Source organism: Solea senegalensis, linkage group LG20, assembly GCF_019176455.1.
Source record: "Solea senegalensis isolate Sse05_10M linkage group LG20, IFAPA_SoseM_1, whole genome shotgun sequence".
NCBI classification, from domain to species: domain Eukaryota; kingdom Metazoa; phylum Chordata; class Actinopteri; order Pleuronectiformes; family Soleidae; genus Solea; species Solea senegalensis.
In genome coordinates, this window is record NC_058039.1 from 15,476,130 (window position 1) to 15,496,749 (window position 20,620).

At 40.3% G+C, this 20,620-nt stretch overlaps 1 protein-coding gene across 2 annotated transcripts in view; it reads left to right on the top strand.

Annotated features, from left to right (window-relative positions):
* The first annotated feature begins 430 nt into the window (after positions 1 to 430).
* Positions 431 to 20,620, top strand: part of LOC122786471 (septin-7) — a 32,213-nt gene continuing 12,023 nt past the window's right edge. For both annotated transcript variants that reach the window (XM_044052807.1, XM_044052808.1), the window contains exons 1-5: positions 431 to 584; positions 658 to 659; positions 8,689 to 8,791; positions 15,169 to 15,275; positions 20,449 to 20,549. In XM_044052807.1, the coding sequence (XP_043908742.1) occupies positions 536 to 584; positions 658 to 659; positions 8,689 to 8,791; positions 15,169 to 15,275; positions 20,449 to 20,549 (362 nt within the window). In that variant the 5' untranslated portion in view covers positions 431 to 535. The remainder of the gene's footprint in view (positions 585 to 657; positions 660 to 8,688; positions 8,792 to 15,168; positions 15,276 to 20,448; positions 20,550 to 20,620) is intronic.

The window sequence follows — 20,620 nt, forward strand, 5'->3', positions numbered from 1 at the left end:
TAAATGCCCTCTAGATGGCACTGCTGACTGTCTCTTTTTAAGTTTTGTAGCTCATGATCTTTCAACAAATAGGCCAAAAACAACACAAGAAATGAATAAAATAAATAAAGAATAATAAATACATTTAAATGAAATTCTATACTCTTCCATAAAACCACAACATGAGACAGTTAATATGCCTCATGTGGACATTAATATGGACATTTTATTTTTTGACAACATATAGTTGTGTCAGGGAATAAAATAAACACAGTTGGAATTGAAATCAGGACATATAGACATTTGTAAAATGTGACATCTGAGGCATCAAAGACAGTTATTATTATTATTAGCACTAACTGTGGAATGGTTGCAATGGAGTTCAAGTCTCGCGATATGTCGTAGCCGGTATTCTCCAAGCAGAACGTACGCACGCACGCACGCACGCACGCTTGCCCGGACGTTCTCGCGCGAGTGAGTCGCCAGTGCGTCGGATAATGTGCGTATCCTGCTACTACAACTTTACAGAGTTGAGCGCCGAGTAAGTGCGAGGGAAATGTCAAACCGAGGAGCTCTGTACGCTGAGGCGGACGGCGACATAATGGGTGAGTTTTCCTCGTATTTATTTGAACCCGTGTCTCGTGTAACGTGGCCTTAAGTGTCGGGTAACTTTCTGAGCTGTTGGTCTTTGTTTGGCGGATAGTTCCCCCCCACAAAAGTGAAGTAAAACGCGTGGAAATAACGTAGCTCGTCAATCGGGATTGAACGTTAGCCTAGTCCCATATAACGACTGTATGTAAATGTGACTGGTTTATAAATGATTTAAAAGCTCAAGTGTGTTTTCGGGCAGCGAAGCTTCAGACCTCGTTCTCTTCCGGTACTTTCTGGCGTTTAACCGTCTTGCATACTTTACTAAAGTTAACCTAGTTGACGGTGGCTGCTGCCGCCCACCATGCTGTTTTAATGGTATATCGCTACCTCAGGGTTATTGTTAACCTAATGGACGTAAATAAAGTTGTAATTTCCCCGATGTATGTGTCTCTTTGTGTTTTCAACGGACGCCGAATTGAAAAGTGACTCTTAATGAGTGCAAGAATGACCAACAAAAATGCGCCGAACAGCGCAATTTAACGTCCCAGTTTAGTACAGTTGTTGTAGACATGACTGGGGTCTGGTTGGGAGTTATCTAAATGACACCATTCTGGACGTCAGAAACTGGTTGGTGCGTTAAGTCTGGCATTTCCTGTGTTTTTGTCATGAGTGAGCAACGACCTAGTGAAGTCTGCTCACTACAGAACTGTAGCTGTTTTAGAACGTAAGGGAAGAAAGAGCTGTGTTAGCATCGTCCTACCAGGTGGTCAAACAGGCCCAGTAATGTATGGAGTAATGGAAAGCCACATTTTTAGGAAAAGTGCAAGTCAGAAAAGGACTTTACGTTGTTGCTCATTAGAAACAATAGAAGTCGACCCATTCATGCCATTTTGTATCAGCATTGATCAGTTATTACTGATCTGTGTAGGTTTAGAAATTTTAGTACACCAAAAAGTTTATTAATGCTGCCAATTGCACCAAGACTATTTTGTCGTCCAAAAGTATGCCTGTTAAAGTGGTGTTTCATTATATAATATATAGTTTGCGCGTTAATTTCTTTAAAATAGAACTTAAATTGAGCAATTTTGTTTATCAACTATTATTTAAATTTAGATTTGTTTATATATATATCTGCATAAAATTTACATCATTTATTGGCCATCTGCTGCCCTGATTATCAAAGATTGGCATTGACTATCGAAAAACCCATGTCAGTCTGAGTTTATGGCTGCAGCTAACGATTGCTTTAATAATCGAGTACTCGTTTGTGCCGTAAAATGTCAGAAAATATTGAAAAATGTCAATCAGTGTTTCTCAAACCTGGAAATGATGATGTTCTTGAATGTTCACAAATGAAAAGGATTACCTTTTTGATCATTTTTTTGTTATGTGGAACAAATAAACCAGAACGTGTTCACAAATATTAGCTGAAAAATCAGACAACTTGTATTTAATTATTGAAAAAAACTCTACCGATTAACCAATTACTATAATAGTTGACGATTAATTAAACTTAAGATATTTTTAAGTTCATGGAGGCTAGGAAGTCTTTGAATAGCTCTCGACATGCTAACAACTAATCAAATGGATGCAGTGGAAACTGCCTTATACTAACAAAGTGAAAGGGGTAATTTCACTCCTAGTGTAGTGGAAGTGGACAAACTTTCATTCAATAAATCAATTCCTGACTAGTGTTTGTATACTGGGAGCAGGACAGAAGTCCAATAAAACGGTTAAGTCAAGCTACAACAGCTGCTCGATGTGAATGCATATGGAAACAAACTGATTTTGTCTCATACATAAAAAAAAAAATACACCTCATCACTCGCTGTGGGTGGTTGATTTGAATGTCAGTTCACGCCAGGAGGAAACCAATTTGACACAAATGAGATTCAAACTGTAATTTTTTAGCCTGGTAAACAACTCTCTGTAACTGTAAATTGTGACTTGTTGTTGTATTATTTTATATGTTGTCTTTGTGTTTCACTGCTGGCTGTGAATCAAATTACCCCCTCAGGGATAATAAAGATACTTAATGATGTGAATATGACAAACTTCAAAGGGACAGCACAAGTTTGAAGTTTGTTACAACATAAATCTATCACTGAACTGTTAAATAGTTAGTTTAATAGTTAGTTTGGTTGGGGTTATTTATTTGAATTTGTTAGGGAAATGTATTGTCGAGGTGTTAAAAAGGGCTGAAATTAAGTATTTAATATGCGTGTGTATCATTGTAATCAAAATCTAAGTCTGTTGGGGGAATTAGCTTTGTTTCCTGCAGAGAGAGCCAAGTTTGATTTTGTCTGTGCTTTTTGGATAGTGGTAGTGACATAGCACAGATGGGCCGGTCAGGCATTCAGCCAGACTGACCCAGAGTGTCAGATGGCATGGCAGTCAAATACCAGAGAGAAGACTGTGATGGCCGAGCTGAGTGTGTTCTCAGTTTGTTCAGGTGTTGGCGAGTTTAGGTCATTCAGTTCTCATTTTTCACATAAACAGAGATAGGTTTCCATCTCCTCTCCTTGTTTACTCGTATAGCATGGCCAGCCTCCCAAAGCCATGTTTTCATTGCGCGTGTGTCTGAAGCTGGAATGAATAAGAGATTAGTAGATGCACCGACCTGATTAGATTTTGATGGTGATCCAGACTCTGGGCTTTTTCAAAAACAATGCATGATAGGGAACTGTATCAACGCTACGGGGAACATGGCATTTGATGACAGCGTTCACTTTGCTTATCGATATTTCTCTATAGATGCATAAAGATGTGCTGTCCATGTTGTTCAAATACAACATTGCAACATTGAGACAAACGTCTCTCCCTGTCATTTAAATCATAGATCATTGAATCCACCAAGGAAAATTTTTGATGCTTTAAGATGCAAACATCCTGAAAGCATCTTCAAATCAGATCCCAAAACCACATTTGGTGGTTTGAGGACACATTGGTCCACATTCCTGTGCTGCATGTTAGCCAACCGTCTTCACAACAGATTAAACTGACGTCAACTATGACAATCGTTAGTTTCCTTATGATTAATTTGACACACATACACCGTCTCTCTCTCTTGCACATGTGCAAACACACAAACAGGCTGACAGCAGATGCAGCTGTACAATTAGACAAAACATAATTTTGTTCTTTCAAACAGTCATGATGACGTCAGTGTATATTTAAATAGAGCTGGTGAATCCCAGATCTGATCTTATGCCGTCACAGCAGGAGACACATATAGGATGCATATTAATGCCAGCAGGTGTGAACAGTCCTGCTAAGTGGTTGAAAACATGAACAGTGTTGTCACTGAGATAAACTCTCATAGGATGGTCAGGTTTTAATCAACCAAACTGCCCATTATTTCATTAATTCCTCTTTACAAACACATTTACTGATGGTGTGTGTTAAATGCTTTTTTGGTAGCACGATTAGCCTGTGAGTAATAAAGGCTATTTCATAGTTTGTGAGTCAACTTTTGTCATGTATGTCCTCGATGGTATGCACAGATGCCATGTAGACGACTGTGTCCACCTCAGAAATTTGTGACTGCAGGGGTTGTGCACATTGGCTATGCATTCTCCAGGTAGGACAGTATGTTGTACAAAATAACAGCAGGCATGTCCGGCATGTGTATGCTAGTGGATTGTATATGTAGACACAGAACATGTAGTATGGAGAGGCCTTTTTTACATTAAAAAACAAAATGTTAATGAGGTTCCTTTGGCAGATGATGCTTCTTAAGTAATTGTTCTGTTAAAATGTCAGGAAATGGTTTAAGATTTTGATTGGAAAAAGAGAATACTTGAAAATTAACTTTTAAGAAGCTGAAACAAGAGACTTATGCATCATTTGATTGCGTGACAGTGAGAGAATCGGATGCTTATTTGTTGAGGCAGCAATAAGAGCAGTATATCTGCCATGTCTACCATTGTTCGGGGCAGTTTGTCGCTATTTCATGTCTCATCACGGCGACACTGCTGAATGAGGGAGACTTAGGTGGAGGTTAGTTGGCCGAAGAAGAGGGAGTTTACAGCGGCATAATGGCAAAGACAGCTTTGTTAGACGCCCCATCCACATTCAGTATATAGACTTTATGCACTTTGTTCTTTGTGTTGTGGATATGCACTTTTAACTTTTCACAGACAATTTGTTTTCTTCAGTTAGACACATGTTGTGATGTATCGCTATATGATTGTCTTGCAATATGTTGATTATCACAGAATCGTTGTGTTGTGATATTATTGGTGTTGTGGACCATGTGTTGCATATTGTGTATTGTGGCACCCTGTGATTCCCACCCCAATGCATATGTTGGCCTTAAAAATATACAAAAAAACAGGTAAATGCATATTTTAGTGAGAGTCATCATGATATGTAAATGTGACGTGGTATCACCCAGTGAATGTCATGATGTGCCATGTGCTTGTCAACAGCAGCAGCATATTTTTCATCTGAGTTTTCATGCCAGCCAACGGCATGGGGCTGGTATGTAGTGGTGGAACAGGAGTGACGAGCTGTTGCGCTGATGTCACTATAATTGGTTGGATATGTCAATGAGATTCAGTGAATCAGTAGCATTAGCCAGTGAAGCCTGAGTTATGTGTCATTGTTAGGCATTGAAGGCGGTGGAATGGCATCAATAACCAACAGTGACTTTACAATCAACATGACTAACAAAGGTCACTAAAACTAAAGGTGTGCCTTGTCATCAGCTACTTCCTGATCTTCACTGTGCTGGCAATGAAAATCTCAAGGCACCTCACACAATTTGATTTGATGACAGTTGGATTATTAATGCATCAAATCTTTACTTTGAAAACATTTGGAAAAGAAGCAACAGTGCGCCTCTAACAGTAGGGCTGTTAAAGGCAGTAGGATTAATCAATAATTAACTGATAATTAAATTAATTATCAACACAATTTATTCAGCCTAGTTTAATGGAGGTGCATGCACAGAGCTGGGATTTTTAAAAGTAAATTCCAATTACTAATTTTCATGCTTTGATTCATAATCTCTGATGAGACAATTACAGTGCATCTAAGAAACATTTGAATGAGGCATATTATATTCAGGGTGCAGTGCTGCCTTGAAATAGCATGTAGAATATTGTGATTGTGATGGAAAATTAATTGAATTAATTTTATGTATGAATTGGACATTCGTTAGAACATGATGGGATGTTTGTTGTGGCTCTGAAAGTCCTGTAAACTCTGACTAAATAACCTTGGTGAAGTTTATCTGGGCTCATGCGTCATACGGTCAAGGATATGTGTAGCTATCAACACCCATAGTGTGTCCCATTTTTTAGATATAAACCATGCTAGCATACTTTGCTGGTGCCTAATCAGTGCTTTTGATTGAAGTTCTTTCTCTTGATGCCAAACCCCTTCTCTGCCAGCGGACTCTATTCACGTCTTTCAAACCATTGTGAAATGATAATCGTAAACGATACCCCCATTAACAATTTGTTTTCCAAAAAAAGCAATGCTTGAACTTTCTGTGAAAGTATTTCAGGAATTTTCTGCCAACTCTTCGTCTTTTTGCGACTGTTTATTCCCATGTCAGGGTAAAGAAGTCCAATTTGGGACGGGATTTAGGTGAACTGTGAATGGCGCCAAGTCACGTCAACAGAAAAGTCTGTTAGAATAACATTGTGAGATGAAGCATGGAGTGTATGCACTTTCCTAAGGTCGTGGGAAGGCATTTATCAGAGCACACTGGTATCCTCACTCTGCACTCAGATCCCTGCTTCTGGCCTGGTTGGATCTCCTTCTAACCTCAGCTTCCTGGAAGCTTCCCACTGTGTTTCCAGTAGTTTTACAACCATTGCATTGCTGTCATTTATTTTATTTGTCAGGCTACACCCATACTACACTGTTTTCATTTTAAAGTTTTGCGTACAATTCTGCTTTGGATATGCGTGATGAATTCTGCTGATGCTTTTGTTTGTTGCCCCTGCTGGACTTTTTATGGAGTTATTTTTAGTGTAGTTAGTAATTGCTTGTCATGTAATATTAGTATGAGCATGATTTTTGGGGAAGAAAAGACAGCGCTATACTGCAAGGGGGGACTTGCAAAAAGAGTTTTGGTCTAGACAGATTGTTCTTGCCTGAAAATGCTGTTTTAAATTAAAAACATAGCTGTATATAAGTATAGCCTCAGTAACACAGTCTTGGAACTTGAGCTGAACAAACACGGTGGTATTTTAGCTCTTTATTGGGTGCTGCTTTAAAACAAGCCGTGTCTTTCTTTGGTTAACACGTCTCGATATGTCAGGAAGTAGTAAACCATCTTTTCTGCTTCCTTTTTCCTTTGAATAGTGCAACTGTAATCACCCCCAAGTAGACTGAATAATCAGACTACTCAGTTAACACCCGTGCTATTTTTCTATTTTCTGTGTGCATGTGTGGTTACAGTTGACTGAGAATTTGCCATGTCTGGCTATTCAATATGTGACACTACTCTTGTCGTGAAACACACTTCAACCACAAAGCATCAGAATAAAGGAGAAAGTTGTTGTAACTGTTGGCCCGTATTATAGAAATTCAAATGCTTAAATAATCAAGTATATAAGCATAATTATAATTTCTGACATTTTATGGATCAAACAACTACTCAGTTAATCAAGAAAATTGTCAACAGCTTATGAAAAGAATCTTTAGTTGCAGCCCTCATCATGTCAACATTTAACCTCTTGCAGTAACCCAACACGTGATCTCATGACCTGGGTCTAACGAGAACTAGAGCAGGACATAATGATTCCAATGTATTGAACTGGAGCCACGCTGTAAGAAGGCCCAGCGTCGACGTGATTCAGCTGTGTATTTATTTTGTTTTATGATCAAATGTCCATGAAATGTGTAGTATGTAAAATATGTTGAACAAATTCACTTTTCAGGGACTTTAATCTTCAAATCACCAGTGTTTTCGCCTCAGTTTTCACCCATTTCTCTGCTGTTTGACAAATATCTCCGGCACAGGAAGCAGTAGAGAAAGCACCCTGAGATGGTAGCCAATAAGATGATAGTATGTAGAGACGTGTCCGTGTGTGTGTAGTCAGTGAGGCCAGTTTGAGGATTGGAGGATGCATCATGCATAATTTTAAGATCTCAGATTAACCGATGACAGGTTTTACATACAGACAGGAAGTAACTGCTCTCTGACTCTATGCGGTTTCTTGACTGTGTCTGACTTGCATTGTGCACTGTTGGCGCATTTTTCCTTAACCTATTAGAGGAAGTTCTTACGTGAATGAACCTTTGTTTGTGTATAAATTATCTTTAAATGATTGTTTCATGTATGTTAAATTGTAGACAACTGAAACCTTTTTATCCAGAAAACTAACACCTGCCTTTATTTGAGGTTATTTTTTTAATTTATTCAACCTTTATTTAACCAGGTTGGTCCCACTGAGATCAAAAGATCTCTTTTGCAAGGGAGCAGCACAATTACAAAGTTACATAAAACACACACAGACGACAAAATTTAACTTATGCTGCACAAGCATTGAAATTACCTGATATGATATTCCATGTATATATGTGATAATTTCGTGCCTTTTAATGTGTTCTTTTACTGATTTGGCTGATCTGTCTTCTTGTCTCTCTGGTTATGTTCCTGCCCCCTGGACCTGCTGCCTTCATCATCTTGACTGCAAATTAAATCTGCTCCAACTCAGCTGTAAGTGTTCTCTTCCTAATTCATATTAGCCTGCAGTGCCTCTGTATTGTACTGTTGAACACATCTCACAGTCTTACTCACTCAATGGAAGAATTGTCACTCAGCATCTGAAAAAAAGCTGAGTGTGACCTCAGTTTACTGATAGTGCTGAAGTTATTGGCCTCATTCAGATTTCTTTTTTGTCAAACTGCAATAAATTCTGCATTGGAATAATGTTTTAACACTGCCAGTATTTAGTTGGCTACATAAAGTAAGATTTATTACATGTATGCCATGTCATAGATGAGCTGTCTGTGTGTTTGTGGTGGCACAGAAGTAGTAATCAGCTCTCGGTTTCTGTAATCCAAGCTATCAAATAGTACGACATGCCACCATCTATACTGTACTACGGTCGTGTTTCTTGTGAAACCGCTCACTCATGTTTCATTTTTGGATCACAGCAACAGAAGAACCTAGAGGGCTATGTGGGCTTTGCCAACCTCCCCAACCAAGTTTACAGAAAGTCTGTGAAGAGAGGTTTTGAGTTCACGCTGATGGTTGTAGGTAAGGAATTCTCTTTCTTTCTGTACATGTTTGGTTGGTTGAGCTAACCACTGACCACTGCTACTTTCCTGAATGTCCATGTTTGAGTTTACTCTGTTCAATGACTCGGTTACGCCTGAAGTCAGCCGAGTGGCTGAGTGAAGTTTGGTCAGCTGAGTCTCGAGAGTCCTGATTAGACAGACATCAGTGCGATATCTCATTCATTAATTGATCAATTTATCAGGTAAATTTGGAGGAATTCAGCCAGCAAGTGAGTAAGTATCTTCTTCTCTTCCTGTATCCAAATGTCACCGAGTGTTTGCAGTAAGTGAGGATGTGCCTCACGTTGAAAATCTGGTTGTGCGCTGCATGTGTGGAAGAGCAACTGTGGGAAATATCTGGAGTTCATATGTGAAAACAGAGAAGAAAGCAACATATGCCGTCATTTCCAACTTTTACTTTGAGTGATCTTTTCTTTTTTTTTTCAGCAAAGAAAATGTTGCTGAAAATCACAGCACAGCACTTTGATCATGTCCTATTGTGCTATAAAATCTTTATTTCAGCCGAGCAGCAACTTGGAAATGACTGGGAAGTAATTGCTGGTTAATGGGCCGTGTTTCAGTCATGTTAGTAAGAAGAACAGCTCAATTGTGAATTCCTGTTTTTATGAGCAGATGAAATCAGCTGACAGTAGACACATGATGCAGTGTCATGGCATCATCTTGACTGGGCTGAATTTGATTCAACATGTTTTCAATAATGTCATCGGTTACACATTGTGACATACCTCGTCTCTCAGTCTGTGACAGTGAGCTGAGATTTTTCTGTTTTCACTCTGTTTGCTTATTTCTAGTGACAAGGTCTTGACTGAATGTTGATATGTTTACATACACAAGTCTGCGTTTGTAATAGAATCTGTTTGTCTCCATTGGCAGCCCACTGGAGACAAATCTTAACTTCCACTTTGAAGCCTTGTCATTTGCGTTTTGGTCAGCACCATGTTGAGGTTTTGCAACCAGAAGTTCACCTGTAACCAGGCAGCTGTCAGATGATACTGTCAGTCATACTGTCAGTCTCACTGTTTCCCTCTAAATGGGGAAACATAAATTACAAAATTGACATAAAGTTTCTATTGAAGCAGACCCTAAAACTAGCGACCATAGACCATAAACTCCATAGGAAAATGTCAACTGATGTTATAAATCAGATGAGATGGAGAAGCACATTTTCACATTGACTTTTATTCAAACATACATCTAGGTTGTCCTCTGATAAGTATATGAAAGACAGTTTGTGGTTATTTCCTCGAGCTTTTGTATTGAGTAGAGTTGGGTGTCGAGAGTTGCTACTACATTGGCACTGCTTCCTCAGCAATACGTACTGAAATATTGATAAAATTGTGCCGTTGTAGATATTTATATTACATGTTGGTCTGTCATGGTCATTGCAATTATGCAGTTTAGCCATCTTCACTGGAAAAACAAAAAAAAGTACAAATAACACCAGATGTGCTATCAAGGGAGATGAAGTCAGCACTGTAGTTCACCGTGGTAAATATCACTTCCTTCATACCCTTTCCTGTCTTTCTGCCCCATGTATTGTCAGACATTTACAGCCGTTCAGTACAGTGGAGTCCATTATACAGAAGACCCTGGTCTCTGGTGGTGAGGATTAAAGACGCTCTTCCTCTCCTCTCATAGCTCTCCACCACCTACCTCTATTCAGGCATTGTCATTATAGATTAGTATCAATATTAATATCAAGTACCAATTGTATCTATATAGATATAGATTCATCTTTGGTGGTTCCCCCGAAAATACTGTGGCTGAACGTTTTAGCAGCTGGATGAACAAACACTTGAGAGACAGATTTAGTCGAGGAGGATAAATTGCACATAAAACACAATTTGGGGGGAAAACCCATATTCAAAGCAAATGTTTCCAATTCAGCAGCGCAGACAGTCCAATACTGCTGCATTTGTGTGTGTGTGAGAGACTTATGTCTCTTGGATTGTGTGCTAGGGAGGAGGTTTCCTGTCATTCCATTAATGCAGCCAAAGTCAAAGAGCAAGTAGCTGATGTGAAGGGAGACACAGCCAGAGAGCCCTTCCTCTCTCTCTCTCTCTCTCTCTCTCTCCCTCTCTTTCTCTCTCTGCCGCATGCTGTCCAGGGATACCTGGACAGGAAGCAACGCTGAATGCTTTAATGATGTCACGTCCTGTCTGCTGAGTTGATGTCTTCCTGCCCCTAGGGCAAAAGAGTCCGTCTCCCTGGCTGCCTCCTCCCCTCTGGCTGTGTTCATGTAGTAACGCCCTGGAGTTTCCCCCCCTCTCTTTGCACTCTTAGGAAAGAGGTCGTTATGTGGCAATTTTATGTGCAGCGTGTAATTAGAATTGCAGGCTAATTGGCAAAATCATATGGATGTCATCGGAGTGTCGGATTGTGTGTATACTTTTCCTTAATAGTTGTTGATGGGAGTGATACAAAAAAACAAGATTTACATACTAGAGAGGTGGCGCATTGGTTCTGGAATTTATTGGCTATCATAGAAGTTATTAGGGTGTGACACATGCATATTTCCCATCGAATGTGTGTGCATGGAAGTTTTTCAACTTGGGAACACATGAAGAGTGTTAGGGTTATTTGGTCCACTGACACACAATTTAAAATTGTAGTGACTCAGACTAATCCGAAAGCAAAGACCATTGCTGCTTCCACCAGACTAGAAGTGTGATTAGAGCCCGTCGTCAGTTGATGGGCAGCGTTTTGTCAGCTGCTTTGAACTTAAACATATGGTTTTGAGTATTTCTTTTGACTGCGTCTTCTTGTACATTTTTTCCACATGTTCACAAAAATGAATATTTATGTGAAAATGCCAGAATTATTCCCTGGTTTTAGATTTTCTTTTGTTGCAGCTCTTATCAAATTAAGAGGCCACAGATAATTTGAGAGCTGGATTCCTTGTGTGTGCTGTGGGCGAGTGAGGCGGGGGCAGCTATTGAAGGCGGACGAGTGAAAGTGGGCCAGAGCTATTTGTTGGTCAAAGTCAATATTTGGCAGTGATTTACACATTGGCAGGAACTGACCTCGATGTTGGCCACAGCAGCTGGAGCTCATTGTGTTTGGACTTGTTTGACAGAGAGTTGACTGTGCGCTCACTCCTGTATAAATAAGAAGGTCTTTCAGGAGGAAAATGGATGACTCTGCCAACAGATATCTGTCTAATGTTTTATGTTCATGCCTCAGACTTGTTAAACCTTTACTGCCTCCCGCCCCATTTAAATGGAAAGTCACATTCATGAACACAGAGGTGGATAGAAGATGACTGCTTAAAGTGATAGTTCAGGTTTCATGAAGTGTTGTTGTACGAGTTACTGACACACACTCACATCTATGTGCCTGCTCAAGTAAGATTAAGTCAATATAAAAATTATGTTTGCCATTTTATCTCACCTTTTCCCACAGGACAACAAAGTGTGTAGCTTTGTAAACCTCCCACTTCCCACACCAAAGTCCATATAGAAAATCAACATTTGTATATCACAGCACAACAAGAGTACGCATGATGTAAAAACACTGATTTTATGTATGGACTTTGGCAGAGAGTGCGCTATTTACAAACTTCACATTTCCAGTTGTAAAAAAAGGCTGTCTCAACAGTGAGATTAAGTTGTGAACTGTTTCTAAAAATACCGTAGACCTCAGCAGGTGTAGATTTTATTAGGTGAGCTTTTTGTTAAGTAGCCAAAATTAGTTTTCCTTGTGTTCCTGGTCGCAGCCTGTCTGCACAGTCAGGACCGACTACTCATTCAAGCACACTTCAGAAAAACCTGAACTATCCCTCTGTGGTAAATTTCTTAATTTTTCATGTCACATTCACATTAGTTGTCTATTGTCAATTGATTTAACCTAACAGGGCCTCCCTTCCTCACAATCACATTTTACTGCCTTCCCTTCTACCAGCCTCTTCCATACAGTGGGAAATGCCTTTGAATAAACCCTATGGTTTACACAGCTGCTGGAAATTTCCTTTAAAGGAAGTGAGTTGGCGGCAGAGCGAGCCGCGCAGCGAGCAACCAGTGGGCCTTCGCTTGGCGGCCGAGCTCATTGAAAGAGGTCTCCTTTGGTGCTGCAACTGGGATGCCAGGGTGTAATGACACTGAATGGAGTCTTGTCTCGTTTTCTGACGTCAAGGATTTGAGCGAAACCTCTTTTATGAGGGCAGAACTCAAGAGTTCGTGTTTTTGTCTGGATACCATGTGTCTTGGAAAACTGGAGTTTTCCAGTCCCGGAAATCCCATGAAGATAGTCACGAAACGTCAAACTTTTCTTGTTTGCTGACAATGGACTGCTGGATATCTGCAATATAGTGTATAAATAAATACTGGGATATATATGGTATATTACCATTTAGCCAAAATATACTGTGTATGGTTTTTGGGCCAGCTCTGGTGCTAATGAGTATATCAATAAAGGGGCAGGAGAGAGAGTGAGCATCTTTCCACTTATTTAAGGATCTCATGAATGTTAATCATATTAAAGCTTGATTTTCACTTAAAAATATCCACAAAAAATACTGAGTTTTAGTGACATTTTAAGGCTTCAAATGAGCCGATATGATACTCCATATTGGTATCGTCCACTATCACAGGATTGGATATCGGATAGCTAATCATGAATCACGAGGCTCATTTTTCTCAAAGTGCATTTTTAACACAAGTAAAAAGATTTTGCAGCATTACATTACTTCTGGATTATTTTTGTGGTAATATAAGTCGTTTGAACAGAAGGTTCTGTTTCCATTTACAAATACAAAAACATTTGTTTCTTAACTAAATGTAAGCTGAAGTGATTTCTCTGTGGTTTCCAGCTACTTTCAGACTTTTGAAACAGATTTTTATCATCATTGCAATAATATTGCGCATAGATGTGAGCAAGACGAAATGCTGCTCAACAGTGGCTCAGAATTATCCGATGTTCGTATTTGTCCTCTGTGTGTGTGTGTGCGTGATGACTGTGGTGCTTGTAGAAGCAGAGCACCTCTTTTCTCTGGGGCCACTATCTTAGTCCTGCTGTACTTCCTCTGGTTTCCTTAATTAAAGCTGGCATTTTTATCACATGCATTTCACCTACAGTTTGCACAGAACCACAGCTTCACCCTGGCAACATCTGCATGTTCCCCTCTCAGCCTTGCAGACATTTTTAGCTGGATCTCGCTTGTTTCTTCACAGACCAGTTGTAAAAAGCCGAAATGTGTCTAAAACTATAACATAAATGTGGCTCTACCCTCTTAGGAAAATATTTACGACTGTACGTGTGTGACTGAAGGATCCTTTTGTGTGATGAGTTCTTCTTTCAGCAGTGAGTGACTGGGATGTTGGCAGCTTTGGCCAGTTTTGGCCACCACTGCTGGCTACTTGTAAAGGTCAGAATCGGCCCATTTGCAGCAGTGCCAGCCTGGCGTGTGACTGCTTTTTCTTTCACACTGAAGCCTTTGTTCAGCTGGTCCTTGGTTCGCCACAGCCAGGCCCCCGTGGATCATGCAGAGTATTTTCCTCTTGTATTGTAACGGTGAGAGCAGATTGTAACAAAAAACTTGGCACTCGGTTTCCCACGTGAGTGTAGTAAGCATGGGCTTTAAAACACAAAAACGCATGCATGGTCTGGCCGGTTCGTTGGAAAATCTGTGTTTTTTTTTTATCATTAAACAGTACTAATTTATCAGATTGAGGAAATTTAACAAGCATTGACCATAGAAAAACCCATATCGGTCGACCTCTACTCACTACAGCACTGACTGTGACATGAAATAATGATGGCAGTTCTTGTGTCTGGGACATTTGTACATGCTCGGTGAAGATGTAATCAAAACTGCTGTACAGTTAGTGTTTATCAGAGGCTGTGATTGGAGAGGGAAACTGTTATCGTATAGAGAGGGATAAGGTAACAAGGAACGAGGCCTCAAGGCACGCAAAGATCCATCAGCAAAGTCATGTTATAGATCATTTAATCCCAAGTGAGCTGTAACTCAGTCTGCCAATGTCTACATAAATGAAGACCGAGGCTGTGCTTTTGATTTCTATGTTTTTATTTTTTTTTCTCTGTTGTTACACTAAGGCTTCATGATGGACTGTGGTGGTTTGAAATCTCACTTCCTCTTTGCCCTCAGTTCCAGTGATTCTTTGATTAGATTCCTGAAATGCAGACGGGAAAGAATTTGGGAGGATGTAAATTCCACCGTGTTTGCCTTTTTCTGTGTCTCCCGTAAATGCTTGCCTTTGAATGTTGAACATGTTAAGAATGTGTTGGTTAAAGAGTTGATAAACATCTGAATGTTGTGTCTCAGTCTGCATGAAATGCCTCTCTATTGCTCACCCTGGCCCTGTCTTTGTCTTTCAGGGGAATCTGGCCTTGGGAAGTCGACACTGATCAACTCACTTTTTCTGACAGACCTGTACTCCTCTGAATATCCAGGTCCTTCGCATAGAATAAAAAAAACTGTACAGGTACGTGGTGTACATTTGTTTTTATTTCCCTCCAGGAGGAGACCACGCCTGTCTTCTCGTCACGTGCCATTTCTTTATTTACCTTCACAACCGCTTATTTTTGCAATCTCATAAAGACACAGAGTTGTGTGTGTGTGTGTGTGTTTGGGAGGGTGACAGGTTGACTTAACCCTGACTGTGGCCAGTTAAGGTGTCACAGCCTGAGGCTGCTACCACACAGGTGTGCCCAGACTCTTTTTCCTCTCTCGCTCTCTCTCTCTCTCATTACATTACAGCTCTGAGCCGAATAGTTGCTGCGTGAGATCTTGTTTTGTCAGGCTGCTCCTCCCAGCTGGTGCCACCCAGTGAAACTGGTTCATCGGTTTTAACAAAGGCTGGAGTTTGTTTGCTTAAGGCAAAATATGTAAGAATTTCAAATTAGGCAATGTAAATGGATCGTGTTAAAGGAATAGTTCAGATTTCTTGAATTGGTGCTTGTTTGAGGTGCCACATGGTGCCGACTTTCCTGTAATCACTGAAAAACATGGCTGCCAGCGAGGACACAACAAATAAAAAGTGATCTTTAGCTTAACTCAAGACCTTTTCTGTGACTCCGTGTCATGACATCTGTCAGCCATTAGCGATGGGCCATAACTAGGGTTGCAAAGGGGCAGCAAATTCCTGGTAAATTTCCAGAAACCTTCCATTGGAACTTTAGTTTGGGAATTTTGGACATAGTTCTAACTGGAAGCTTGCCATGGGAATTAAGGAGAATTAAAAGCATTTTCCCTCAAGCCTACAGTAATGTGGCATTGATATTTTACTTTATTTCAACAAATCAGATTGTTTTAGCCAAGATTGTGCTACAGTTTATTATTTACCAATTATATTTATTTGCGTTCCCAACCTTCAATTTTGAACGGTTTTGGTTTATTTCTGTTAATTTCCTAATTTACTTTAGCAATAACATGGTTAATCTGCCCAAGTTTACATGATACAAATGACAAACTGAATGTATTAACTTTCTTTCTAATGATGATGATGATAATAATATGAGTGCATGAAAACATTTTTAATCTATTAAACTTTCATGCTCTTTTCTACTTAAAGCTGCAGTCCATAACTTTGTGTGATTTTTGTTGTTATGATTGTGCCTCCGTTTAGTCTTCAGGAACTTTTTGTGTTCGCTACAAAGTAAATCAACATTACAATCAATTTGACTACATGTACATCTAATGAAATGAGCAGCAGAAAATATGAATGACCCTCTACGATGACCTTGTCTGTGTTGTTGTAGACTGTTGCTGTTGTCTTCATTGTAGTGGCACGTTGATACCATGTTAATCTGCTTAGTTGTTTTTTTTAAATTATAGTTATTGTTTTAATCCCAACATTCCTCTGAAGCAGGAGTGAGTGTGTGACTGAAAGGCAAGGCATGTCTATGCACCGACGGGACAAGACTGAGCTCAGTGCACATGGCAGTTTACTGGCGAACGATCAAGTCCCTGTCCTCGTATGCTCCACAGCCTAACTGAGCCTTAGGAACAACGCAGCCTATCTTCTCTAAACACTTAACAGCCACTCTGTCACCCTGTCTGGTCATCTTCCTTCTCTCTTTCATAATAGACAGGATTCTGTTGCATACAACATTCCCCCCGGGTGTCATCAAATTCTTTGGCAAGACTATGGAAAAAAAAGTGGTCACAGTTATTTGAGATGTAATTAATGTCTGGCGTCTGAAGAGGGAAAAAGAAGAGGAAGCGTAAACAGACTTTGTCTCAACGACAAGCTTGAGGAATCTCAGTCTTACAAACAGTCTTAATCTCATTTAAACTTAAAAGAAGAGCTGAGGAGGTGTAATTGGAATGTTAACAGAGTGGAGTCAGCAGTGGGGTGAGGGCAGGTGGAGTTCCTCAGTGTGTTATCAGGGATTAGAGGAGATTTAGCGCAAAGCAGAAGATCACAAGGAACAGGTGAAGGGAAGATGCTTGACTTGCAGCTGATCTACTGTACATTAAACCAAACCGAACACATGTAAGAGGGGGGAGGGAGAGAGAGAAGCCTGCTGCATCGCCTTCACACCAACAGTATCAACTTTCACTCTTCAAACGGCGTCTTCAGTTAAACTATGCAGCTGTAAGCTATGTTTTAGGAAAACTGACAAACCCTCATACTCTGCGTCGTCATTGCAAATGTGATCAAAGACTCGGGACTTGCACAAATCAGTTTTACTCTTGCTTGGCAGAATCAAACTTTGCAAGCTTTGATGTCTGTGTGATTGCTTCGTGTGCCAGTATGTGAATTGGTTTAAATTTTTAGGTGAAATGTGAAATGTTCTCTCTAAAACAGGATGCTGTCTGTCTTCTGTCTCTTTGAACAGCCTGGCAGCTGCACACTGACATCCCATGTTGAGGCTTTTTGTGTGAGCTCTTCCCTGCAATTCTTTTTGAAGATATTGGGACATTTAAGCCAATGGTCCTCAAACCTTTTTTTAGAGATGGCGAACCATTGCCTATTTCATAATATAAATCATAACAAGAGCAAATGTGTGAATACTATAATACTTTGTTTCATTGAGTTGCTGATTCCTGGTGATGACTCTGGATTTTTTTGCTGACGCTGTATGTGGGAGATTCACAATTTAGCATGAATTCATGGAGCCAACTTGACTTCTGTCAACAGTCCAGGCTGCTGCAGGTGCTGGTACAGTAATGGACTTATAAATGGCTTCAATCTGATAGTTGTCACAGCACTGTTTTTTGTTTTTTCTCTATATATTTACAGTGTATAATACAGAGCCAGTTGACAATTGTGAGGCGTCCTTGTCCTTCCAGCATTTTTGTTCTGTTTCCCATGAGCTCACTGTCTGAGTGCAGTGTGTCTGGAATATAGTCATGTCTGTGACTTGACTCATCTTGTTGTGGAGTAGAGGAACAGAAACACTGCAGGATTCTGAGCCGTCTACTCAGCAGTCCCAGTATCAAAAACACTGTTCAAATTACTAGTAGACGTCCAGTGTAATGATATTTAAAAGATTGCTCAAACTATACTAATTATCTTAGTGTCAATCTGGTCGGCCTAGTGAATGGTGGGTGGGATATTGGGGGTTAATGTTGTGCCCAGGAATTTGGTGCTGCAGTCCTGTGTGATTGGATTGGGATTGTTGGGAGGCCAACAGCTGAAACAGCCATTAAAGGACAGCCAGTCAATGGCAACCGGGTATGTGATAGTGCAGACGAAGAGCTGGGTTACATACTAAATGTGTCTGCATGCGTTGTTGAGGGCCACACAGTGGCTGCCACTTTTGCCTCACAGCAAGGAGGTTGCTGGTTTGCATCTCTGTGGCGTTTGCATGTTCTCCCTGTGTGTTTTTTCTCCTGGTTCTCCAGTTTCCTCCCACATGTCCAAAAACATGCAAAAAAAACCCTAAATTGTGAGTGAATGGTTCTTCGTCTCTATGTGCCTTTTGCCCTATGTCAGCTGGGATTGGCACCAGCAGCCCCGTGACCCTCAATGAGGCTAAAGCATTAGACAATAGATTGAGATTGTTTTTGAAGTGAGGTAGAGTAGACTCCACTGTACCAAGAACCCGTCAAGCTTGCTCTCAGTGAAAACATAGCTGCCAGTGGGAAATGAGGAAAAACTAGTGACAAATGACAAACCACCAGGCCTAAATTAAATGTGTCTGTCAGTTTGTGTTCTGTCTCTTGTGTTGAAGATAGTTGTGTGAGTGAAGAAGCGCCACTCTGTCACACCACCATACAGCCACAAGTAAACAGTGAGTGTCTGCACTTCCAGCAAATCCCACAATCACTGCAGTATTTCATGTCCAAACTGGACGTTAATTCATTTCATAAAATGACACGGCTACATATTTCTCAACCATGAATGAGCTCTTACCGCACAAGCAATCACAGCAGTCGTAAATTGTGTCTCAAGTAATTTCTTTAAACTGGTCAAATGTACTGTCTGTGTTCTTGTATTTCCCCGTGGAGACCAAAACCTGGCCTTAATCAGACAGAATGTCATTTCTGAGGAGTTGGTTAGGGTGTCCAAATGAATGGGATTCAATGAAGGTCCAAAAGGACAACTGCACAAACCCGATTGTGTGTGTCTGTGAGAGTGAGACCTTGCTCAGTCTGTGAGATTGCTCTTATGACAGATTTGTCTGCTTCAGATCTGCCGATTAAATCAAATCAAATTGGATTAAATCGTCTGCCGATCTTGAGTTCTGCCTCAGTGCTCTGTTAATCTAAGAATGGGGTTTTCAGGCCTTGTGTGGTCTGAGCTGGTTGTGACTCATTGATTTGTAGAGCTACAAACCAAACCCACTGTAAACGTCTGGTCTGTCTTTGTATTTTCATAAGGTCACGGAGCGTGTAGAGAAGTTGTCATCAGTGGTCATGCTTCTGATATTTTCTAAACTTTCGGTTTGGAGGCTTGAAGCCTTCAAGAATTTGTTTAGTTTCTTTATTAATTGTGTATTGTGAATTGTGCAATCGCCTAAATGTGCTTTCAACAGATTTTACTTGAGCGTGAACATGTCTCCCACACACACAGCTACAGGGAACTCTTACATAGCAACATAAATATGTATGCATGTGCAACTTCAGTGTCAGAGCTGGAGTTAGAGTTAGGGTTTCACAACTTTGGTTTCATTATTACCCTCATTATAAAAGTAAAATTTGCTTTACAAAATTTTTTTTTTTTTTGACCGCTTCTCACAAGAGAGAAAAAGATTGTAAAAGAAGGCAAGATCCACATCAAGTGAGTCAATCCTAAAGAAAAACACAGAACCTCATGTGCTGCTATTAATAAAGTTTAAAAAGAGCTGGAACTCTTGCCACACTGGAGCCAAATATGAGAGTGATTTGACCCGCAAATGCTGCACCGTCCAAGACCCTTAGTGCTGTGATGATACCACTTTGACTGTTACAAAAATTGAATTATAAGCCAAGATGGTGAGACTGGATTAAAGGGGCAAGCAGCAGGTACAGTGGCCAATGTACAGAGTTTAGGAGTAGAATTCGCAACCTCTCCAAATAAGATGATCTAGTCTCTTACTCGGGGAAGGAAGAGCAAACAGGGGCAGAGTGAATCATCCATCTTCTACGGCTTTATCCTCCAGTGTGATTCACTACTTAGAAAAATCAATATTTAAGTCAGCTCACTGTCCACGTTTTGATCCTTGCAGGTGGAACAGTCAAAGGTTGTGGTGAAGGAGGGGGGCGTCCATCTCCTGCTCACCATCGTCGACACCCCCGGCTTTGGAGACGCTGTTGACAACAGTAACTGGTCAGTAACTGGTCTTGTCACAGTTTAATAATGCAAGTTACTGCATCTTTTGTACCTGAAACCGATCCGAG